We start from the raw sequence: 10,653 nt of genomic DNA, 5'->3' as shown, positions 1-10,653 counted from the left end.
CTCAAACCACACCACCCAACATTTTAATCCACAGACCATCAAATTATTAGCCTTTGAGTACACACACCCACACACACCACCAGCCTCTACAGAGTGCTGGAAACCTCCCAAAACAAGCTGTCCATAATGGCACCAGCAACTTCAACCACATGCAAACACTACCATCATCAACCCCCATGCCCCCTGTCCTGCCCTGCCCTGTCCTGCCCTGGCTCTGTCTCCATGGTAACACCCCATAGTGATGGTAAACAGCCTCACCGAGGACCTCCGCCTCATGTTTGGCCGAGCGCCGACTGCGCTTTTTGAAGAAGTTTGTTGCGTCCGCTTCGGGCATGAAGACTCGCCGCGCTGACCCTGGGGGCAGAGGGTAGCAGGTAAGGGTCAAAGAGGGTCATTGGGGTCACTCAGATTGGGAGGGGGTATGGAACATACGACACTCACCTTTGGGCTCTGCAGCTTTTCCATCTCTTCCATCTTTTCCATCTCTCACCGATGCACTCTCCACCCCGGTGAAGACTGGAAAAGAGAGAGGGAGGTTTTTGTCAATTTTACACTTGAGTTGATCAGAAGGCCTCGTTTTAGAACTTCTGAACATGCACCTTTCAAAAAAGGTCTCACCATAAACATCAAACCTTCACCATAGAAAAGTAAAACATGTCACCCACCATTTCCTCTCCCACACCTATCCTTGACCCCCGACCCCACCCCCAGCATGTCAACCCCCTATTGGGGTACTTACGTGTGAGGATGAGGATGGTGGCGAGCAGAGAGAGAAAGACCAGATGAGTCCAGGACATGATGAAGAATACAGTGAAGCAGCGCTGCAAGCAGTGAAGTTATGAACTGAGAGAGAGAGAGAAAGAGAGGCGAGGGAGAGAGAGGGGAGGGAAGGAGAGTGTGGGTGTGAAGAGAAAGAGAGAGAGAGGGAGAGGGAGTTTTGGGGAGGGGGGACAGCTGGAATTTCATTCGCCCAGAGGAGGGGTGAAGAGGGGAGCATGACATACACTACCGTTTTAGAACACCTACTCATTCAAGGGTTTTTCTTTATTTTTACTATTTTCTACATTGTAGAATAACAGTGAAGAACTCAAAACTATGAAATAACACATATGGAATCATGTAGTAACCAAAAAAGTGTTCAACAAATCAAAATAGATTTTATATTTGAGATTCTTCAAATAGCCACCCTTGCCTTGATGACAGCTTTGCACACTCTTGGCATTCTCTCAACCAGCTTCATGAGGTAGTCACCTGGAATGCATTTAAATTAACAGGTGTTCCTTCTTAAAAGTTAATTTGTGGAATTTCTTTCCTTCTTAGTGCATTTGAGCCAATCTTTGTATTTGTATTTATTAAGGATCCCCAGTAGCTGCTGCCAAGGCAGCAGCTACTCTTCCTGGGGTCCTGCAACATTAAGGCAGTTATATACAATTTAAAATATTACATGACCTTATATTTCATAACACTTTACCCAATACATTTAGTGTGTTCCCTCAGACCACTACTCCACTATCACATATTTACAATACAACAACCATGTATACGTGTGTGTAGAGTGAGTGTCTATACAGTGGGGAGAACAAGTATTTCATACACTGCCGATTTTGCAGGTTTTCCTACTTACAAAGCATGTAGAGGTCTGTAATTTCTATCATAGGTACACTTCAACTGTGAGAGACGGAATCTAAAACAAAAATCCAGAAAATCACATTGTATGATTTTTAAGTAATTAATTAGCATTTTATTGCATGACATAAGTATTTGATACATCAGAAAAGCAGAACTTAATATTTGGTACAGAAACCTTTGTTTGCAATTACAGAGATCATACGTTTCCTGTAGGTCTTGACCAGGTTTGGACACACTGCAGCAGGGATTTTGGCCCACTCCTCCATACAGACCTTCTCCAGATCCTTCAGGTTTCGGGGCTGTCGCTGGGCAATACGGACTTTCAGCTCCCTCCAAAGATGGTCTATTGGGTTCAGGTCTGGAGACTGGCTAGGCCACTCCAGGACCTTGAGATGCTTCTTACGGAGCCACTCCTTAGTTGCCCTGGCTGTGTGTTTCGGGTCGTTGTCATGCTGGAAGACCCAGCCACGACCCATCTTCAATGCTCTTACTGAGGGAAGAAGGTTGTTGGCCAAGATCTCGTGATACATGGCCCCATCCACCCTCCCCTCAATACAGTGCAGTCGTCCTGTCCCCTTTGCAGAAAAGCATCCCCAAAGAATGATGTTTCCACCTCCATGCTTCACGGTTGGGATGGTGTTCTTGCGGTTGTACTCATCCTTCTTCTTCCTCCAAACACGGCGAGTGGAGTTTAGACCAAAAAGCTCTATTTTTGTCTCATCAGACCACATGACCTTCTCCCATTCCTCCTCTGGATCATCCAGATGGTCATTGGCAAACTTCAGATGGGTCTGGACATGCGCTGGCTTGAGCAGGGGGACCTTGCGTGTGCTGCAGGATTTTAATCCATGACGGCGTAGTGTGTTACTAATGGTTTTCTTTGAGACTGTGGTCCCAGCTCTCTTCAGGTCATTGACCAGGCCCTGCCGAGTAGTTCTGGTCTGATCCCTCACCTTCCTCATGATCATTGATGCCCCATGAGGTGAGATCTTGCATGGAGCCCCAGACCGAGGGTGATTGACCGTCATCTTGAACTTCTTCCATTTTCTAATAATTGCGCCAACAGTTGTTGCCTTCTCACCAAGCTGCTTGCCTATTGTCCTGTAGCCCATCCCAGCCTTGTGCAGGTCTACAATTTTATCCCTGATGTCCTTACACAGCTCTCTGGTCTTGGCCATTGTGGAGAGGTTGGAGTCTGTTTGATTGAGTGTGTGGACAGGTGTCTTTTATACAGGTAACGAGTTCAAACAGGTGCAGTTAATACAGGTAATGAGTGGAGAACAGGAGGGCTTCTTAAAGAAAAACGAACACGTCTGTGAGAGCCGGAATTCTTACTGGTTGGTAGGTGATCAAATACTTATGTCATGCAAATTTTCCCAAGTCCCTCTTTGTGGCACCTGACCACACTACTGAACAGTAGTCCAGGTGCGACAAAACTAGGGCCTGTAGGACCTGCCTTGTTGATAGTGTTGTTAAGAAGGCAGAGCAGCGCTTAACTATGGACATACTTCTCCTCATCTTAGCTACTGTTGTATTAATATGCTTTGACCATGACAGTCTACAATCCAGTGTTACTCCAAGCAGTTTAGTCACCTCAACTTGCTCAATTTCCACATTATTCATTACGAGATGTAGTTGAGGTTTAGGGTTTAGTGAATGATTTCACCCAATCAGTTGTGTTGTGACAAGGTAATGGGGGTATACAGAAGATAGCCCTATTTGGTAAAAGTCCATATTATGGCAAGAACAGTTCAAATAAGCAAAGAGAAACTACAGTCCATCAATAACTACAGAAACCACAGTCAATCCGGAAAATTTCAAGAACTTTGGACATTTCTTCAAGTGCAGTCGCAAAAACCATCATGCGCTGTGTTGAAACTGTCTCTCATGAAGACCGCCACAGGAATGGAAGATCCAGAGTTACCTCTGCTGCAGAGGATAAGTTCATTAGAGTTACCAGCCTCAGAAATTGCAGCCCAAATAAATGCTTCACAGAGTTCAAGTAACAGACACATCTCAACATCAACTGTTCATAGGAGACTGTGGGAATCAGGCCTTCATGGTCGAATTGCTGCAAAGAAACCATTACTAAAGGACACCAATAAGAAGAATAGACTTGCTTGGGCCAAGAAACACGAGCAATGGACATTAGACTTGTGGAAATTTGTCCTTTGGTCTGGAGTCCAAATTGGAGATTTTTGGTTCCAACCGCTGTGTCTTTGTGAGACGCGGTGTGGGTGAACAGATGATCTCCACATGTGTATTTCCCACCGTAAAGCATGAATGAGGAGGTGTTATGGTGTGTGGGTGCTTTGCCGGTGACACTGTCTGTGACACACTTAACCAGCATGGCTACCACAGCATTCTGCAGCGATACGCCATCCCATATGGTTTGGGCTTAGTGGGACTATCATTTGTTTTTCTACAGGACAATGACCCAACACACCTACAGGCTGTGTAAGGGCTATTTTACCAAGAAGGAGAGTGATGGAGTGCAGCATCAGATGACCTGGCCTCCACAATCCCCTGTCCTCAACCAAATTGAGATGGTTTGGGATGAGTCGGACCGCAGAGTGAAGGAAAAGCAGCCAACAAGTGCTCATCATATGTGGGAACTCCTTCAAGACAGTTGGAAAAGCATTCCAGGTGAAGCTGGTTGAGAGAATGCCAAGAGTGTGCAAAGCTGTCATCAAGGCAAAGGGTGGCTATTTGAAGAATCTCAAATATACTTTTTTGGTTACTACATGATTCCATATGTGTTATTTCATAGTTTGATGTCTTCACTATTATTCTACAATGTAGAAAATAGTAAAAATAAAGAAAAATCAATGAATCAGTAGGTGTTCTAAAACTTTTGACCGGTAGTGTATAACCTGAGCCAGAATCTGTCGTTACTGAGAGACATTTGAGAACGCACAAGAAAAATCTGCAGTGCAATAAGCTTGATGCACTTTAAAGATCATTTGAACAATAAGCTTGATGCACTAAAGATCATTTGAACTTCTAAACAAAATGTTTCATGCAGAAGAGAGGGAGAAGGGATGATGGAGAGAGAGAGAAGGATGAGAGACGTAAAGGAGAAGGAGAGGGCGAGTGAGAAGGAGCAGAGGCAGAGATTGTCTTACATTACACCTCTCAAATCATAAGGGTGTCACTGATCTAAATCATGGTATAAGAGCCACACACAGCATAGGGAGTGTGTGTGTGGTTTTCTCCGGGTTACTGATCTGGGGTCAGTTCAGGCCAATGAGGACACATCTTTCATCACTGTCCAATCAGTGACCAGGGTCTCACTGGAGATGCCAAAGCTGCTTTTGGATCCCTTAGTTTGTACATGTGAAGATTAAACTGTGTTTGTCTGTGTGTTAACTTCCTGTGTGTGTCCATCTGTTTTACTGTGTGTGTGCATATGTTTTCTCCCTGAGGAGAAGCAGGTGTGTGTGTTTCGTGTTGATGCATGCCAGCCTTGCCAGGCCTGGGCAAATGCAAAGCAACAGAGCCCATTAACCACTCTGGTATGGATGATCTCAGTACTGTGCATTGCCCCGATGGGCACTGCTCCCATAAGTTACAAACAATGTGCTATATCCTCCACAGGAGGTTGGTGGCACCTTAATTGGGGAGGATGGGTTCATGGTAATGGCTGGAGCGGAATCTGTGGAATGGTATCAAATATATCAAACACATGGTTTCCTTGTGTTTGATGCCATTCTATTAGCGCCGTTCCAGCCATTACTATGAGCCGTCCTCCCTTTAGCAGCCTCCACTGACATTACCCTCATATGAACTCACACAACTTATTCACACACAAATGGTAAGTCTGAAAAAATATCTGACTGTAATTATAGCATCAGTTAGTGTAGTTCCTTCCCTGTCAACCTGTTTATGGTCTAGTTTCCTTTTTTTCAAACCTGGTTTATGACCTTTCACCCCAGGTGTGTGATGGTGTATGACACTTGCGGTGAGTATGATGCATAGGAGAAGGTGAGTGTTTTTGTTGTACCTCTCTCACACACACACATACACACACACACACACACACACACACACACACACTGACACAAACAGGTATGGATTGGCAAGCAGGAAATCTCAAATCAAATGTTATTTGTCACAAGCTTCGTAAACCACAGTATGAAAATGTATACACTCACTAACTGTAAGTTGCTCTGGATAAGAGCATCTGCTAAATGACTAAAATGTAATGTAAAAATGTGTAAACTAACAGTGAAATGCTTACGGGCCCTTCCCAATAATGCAGAGAGATTTTTTTTTAGAATTATAGAAAAATAATAACACAAGGAATAAATACACAACTTGGCTATACTGTATACACGGGGTGCCAGTACTGACTCGATGTGCAGGGGTACGAGGTAATTGAGGTAGATATGTACATATAACTAGGAAAAAAGTGACTAGGCAACAGGATAGATAACAAACAGTAGCAGCAGCGTATGTGATGAGTCAAACATTTTTGTGCAAAAAGGGTCAATGCAGAAAGTCCGGGTAGCTATTTGGTTAACTATTTAGCTGTTCAGGGTCCTGTTGGTTCCAGACTTGGTGCATCGGTACCGCTTGCCGTGCGGTAGCAGAGAGAACAGTCTATGACTTCGGTGGCTGGAGTCTTTGACCATTTTTAGGGCCTTCCTCTGACACCGCCTGGTATAGAGGTCCTGGATGGCAGGAGCTCAGCCCCAGTGATGTACTGGGCTGTACGCACTACCCTCTGTAGCGCATTGCGGTCGGATGCCAAGCTGTTGCCATCAGTGGTGAAAAAATTACGTAATGACCCAGTAAAATACTACTTCACTAAAAGTCTAAAAGTATTTGGTTTCGTAAATGTAATCGCTAAAACTTACTTAAGTATCAAAAGTACAAGTATAAATAACTTCAAATTCCTTATATTAAGCAAACCAGACGTCACCATTTTCTTGTTTTTTAAATGTACAGATAGCCAGGGGCACACTCCAACATTTAGACATAATTTACAAACGAAGCATGTGTGTTTAATGAGTCCACCAGATCAGAGGCAGTAGGGATGACCAGGGATGTTCTGTTGATAAGTGCGTGAATTGGACCATTTTCCTGTGCTGCTATGCATTCAAGTACTTTTGGGTGTCAGGGAAAATGTATGTAGTAAAAAGTACAATATTTTCATTAGGAATATAGTGAAGTAAATTAAAAGTTGTCAAAAATATAAATAGTAAATTAAAGTACAGATACCCCAAAAAAACTACTTAAGTAGTACTTTAAAGTATTTTGACTTAAGAACTTTACACCACTGGTTGCCATGCCACCCATATGGAAAAGAATCATGAAGATTATTTGTTAAAAAATCTAATAAGTAATCTAATAAGGGTCTGGTAAGATTTTCTATGTTTTTCCTTACATGTCAGTGGTGTATTTGTACAGTGCCTTCGGAAAGTATTCAGACCCCTTGACTTTTTCCCACATTTTGTTAGGTTACAGCCTTAATTTTTGCTCATTTATATACAAATAAAAAACTGAAATATTACATTTACATAAGTATTCAGACCCTTTACTGAAGCACCTTTGGCAGCGATTAAAGCCTTGAATCTTCTTGGGTATGATGCTACTAGCTTGGCACACCTGTATTTGGGGAGTTTCTCCCATTCTTCTCTGCAGAACCTCTCAAGATCTGTCAGGATAGATGGGGAGCGTTGCTGCACAGCTATTTTCAGGTCTCTCCAGAGATGTTCAATCAGGTTTAAGTCCGGGCTCTGGCTGGGCCACTCAAGGACATTCAGAGACTTGTCCCAAAGCCACTCCTGCGTTGTCTTGGCTGTGTGCTTAAAGTTGTTGTCCTGTTGGAAGGTGAACCTTCACCCCAGTCTGAGGTTTTGAGAGCTCTGGAGCAGGTTTTCATCAAGGATCTCTCTGTACTTTGCTCCGTTCATCTTTGCCTCGATGCTGACTAGTCTCCCAGTCCTTGCCTCTGAAAAACATCCCACAGCATGATTCTACCACCACCATGCTTCACCGTAGGGATAGTGCCAGGTTTCCTCCAGACGTGACACTTGGCATTCAGGTCAAAGAGTTCAATCTTGGTTTCATCAGACCAGAGAATCTTGTTTCTCATGGTCTGAGAGTCTTTAGGTGCCTTTTGGCAAACTCGAAGCGGGCTGTCATATGCCTTTTACTGAGGAGTGGCCTCCGCCTGGCCACTCTACCATAAAGGCCTGATTGGTGGAGTGCTGCAGAGATGGTTGTCCTTCTGGAAGGTTCTCCCATCTCCACAGAGGAACTATAGAGCTCCTTCAGAGTGACCATTGGGTTCTTGGTCACCTCCCTGACCAAGGCCCTTCTACCCCGATTGCTCACTTTGGCAGGGCGGCCAGCTCTAGGAAGAGTCTTGGTGGTTCCAAACCTCTTCCATTTAAGAATGATGGAGGCCACTGTGTTCTTGGGGACCTTCAATGCTGCAGACATTTTTTGGTACCCTTCCCCAGATCTGTGTCTCGACACAATCCTATGTGTGCCTTTCCAAATCATGTCCAATCAGTTGAATTTACCACAGGTGGACTCCAATCAAGTTGTAGAAACATCTCAAGGATGATGAATGGAAACAGGATGCACCTGAGCTCTATTTCGAGTCTCATAGCAAAGGGTCTGAATACCTTTTGTTTTTAATAAATTAGGAAACATTTCTAAAAACCTGTTTTCGCTTTGTCATTATGGGGTATTGTGTGTGGATTGCTGAGGATTATCTTTTATTTTAATCCATTTTAGAATAAGGCTGTAACGTAACAAAATGTGGAAAAAGTCAAGGGGTCTGAATACTTTCCGAAGGCACTGTATATGCGTTAACTTTCATACTGTATGTGACATACACAATTGAATACATGATTGTGGTGAATTTTCTACAAAGATAAGGTATGACATATTTGAGACAACATTATATGTCATCTATGAATATTGAATGTTCTGAGAATGTAACCTCTACAAAACAAATGCTTTCCTTATACTGTAGGCTTCACAAGTCATGACAATTACTATAAGAGAAATACAATATTTGTATATATATTTTCAGGTATGAGTTTCCATGGTTAGGGCTGGGTAGCACCTCCTACTGGACAGCTGATCTATCTACAGCTATGCCTTTGGTCTCCCATCCAGCGGTTTTAACCAAACCCAGCCCTGCATAGTTTTGATATTTGTCACTGTCTACTACCAATGTGCTATCGTGAGAATGATTGTTGAGAGATCTCCACTTAATAACTAAATAGATTCACTGCTGCTATTAAAGTCATTCCTCCTCCTCCTCCTCCTCCTCCTCCTCCTCCTCCTCCTCCTCCTCCTCCTCATCCTTTCCCTGTCCTCCTCCTCCTCTTCTCTCCTCTCCTCCTCCTCTTCTCTCCTCCTCCTCCTCCTCCTCTCATCCTTCCCCTCCTCTTCCTCTCCCTCTCCTCCTCCTCCTCCTCTTCCTCCTCTTCCTCTTCCTCCTCTTCCTTATCCTTTCCCTGTCCTCCTCCTCCACACCCTCCTTATCTCCTCCTCCTGTCCTTCTATCCTCTTCCTCATCTTCTATCCCCTCCTCCCCCTCCTCCTCTTCTCTCCTCCTCTTGTCCTCCTTCACTTCTCTTCCTCCTCCTCCTCTCATCCCCCTTCTGCTCTTCTTACTCTCCTGCTCTCCTCCTTTTCAACAAGTGTCACATTGCATGCGTCAATGACGTCAGACAGTGTTATACAAGCTTTGAAACGTGTATGTCCCCTGTATGTGAGATCTTAGAAGGCTTAGCTTACATGTCTCTTGTATGTTTTTTATATAATACATGCAACATTTCTGTTGTCTAAATGTTAACCGCCCATATAAGTCAGATATTACAAGAATATTCTATGAATCCTGTTTGTGTATTTGCTACCATATGTGTTACTGACAAGTTGTTAAATTATTCTATATCATTTCCATATGGGCACGTTGTGATGCAGCCAGTCAAGATGCTCTCAATGGTGCAGCTGTATAACTTTTTGAGGATCTGAGGGCCCATGCCAAATCTTTTCAGCCTCCTGAGGTGGAAGAGCTGAATAACTTTTACTGTTTCACATTCAAGCTTCAAGGTTAAGTTCAGCTTTTTTTTCTTCTTTCCTCTAAAAGGAATCTACCTTCAGTATGTATGTAGCCACAATAATGACAAACAGCCAGACCACCTCCGTAAATACTGCAAAAGACATCATGCAGTTTACTCATGCAGTAACTCGACGACGCCACCTTAAGGACTGCTTATGCATTTACATAAACATATGCAGGTGACTATGTATTGGACAAATCAAGAAAATAAGATGGTGTTGAGACTGAACTCCTCTCTTTAAGAGTCTCTCAGTAGGAAACTAGGCAGGGGAGTCTGTCCTTGGTTCCTGTTTTTCTGAGTGAATGAGTGAGTGAGCGAGCGAGTGAGTGAGTGCAGGACAGTATCCTGGTTTAGAGACCGCATGTGTGTGTGTGCGTGTGTGATCATGAAAAGAGTATGAGGTTTGTGGGTCTGGATTTTGACACTGAATTACATGTGTAGGGTTGGTAGGATTTAATGTATGGTGTCTGTCTGATTAACTGATAGACTTAAGGGTTTCCGCTTTACTCTGAATGGAATGGCTGTTCTCCTTTCCATGACACACACACAGCCCTCAGGTGTTTTCTTTGGTTCCACAGGAAAAATCTCAGCCTCCATTTGAAAACACAGGGAAAATGCTCCCTCACACACACAAACTCTCTTTCCCTCACACATACGTACATCCTATCACATGTCAGGTATCCAGACTGGTGCTGTATATGGAAATTGAAGGTGGATGCTATCCATCTTAATTGTAATGCTCTTTCTCTGTCTTTAAATTGTCCTTATTGTCCCATCCCCCTACCCCCCCCCCCCCCCCCCCACACACACACCATTCTAAGAACTCTACCTCCCCCCAACACTGTGTCTGGATCTGGGACAAGGTGGAACAGGGGATTGTACGTGTCTCCACGGTGATGGAGATTTCACAGAGCTTTCGCTGCTGAATATTCAT

At 43.8% G+C, this 10,653-nt stretch overlaps 1 protein-coding gene across 1 annotated transcript in view; it reads right to left on the bottom strand.

The window, feature by feature from the left end:
* Positions 1-797, bottom strand: part of LOC311129178 (putative cartilage matrix-associated protein) — a gene marked incomplete at both ends in the record, with an annotated part of 3,340 nt that extends 2,543 nt beyond the window's left edge. The window contains 3 exons of the mRNA XM_084161491.1: positions 259-354; positions 442-516; positions 740-797. Coding sequence (XP_084017617.1) covers positions 259-354; positions 442-516; positions 740-797 — 229 coding nt within the window. The remainder of the gene's footprint in view (positions 1-258; positions 355-441; positions 517-739) is intronic.
* Positions 798-10,653: the final 9,856 nt, after the last annotated feature.

This window comes from Coregonus lavaretus (genome assembly GCF_964263955.1).
Source record: "Coregonus lavaretus genome assembly, chromosome: 5".
Lineage (NCBI taxonomy): Eukaryota > Metazoa > Chordata > Actinopteri > Salmoniformes > Salmonidae > Coregonus > Coregonus lavaretus.
The sequence above is the reverse complement of the archived record's forward strand: the minus strand, read 5'-3'. Positions and strand labels throughout refer to the sequence as shown.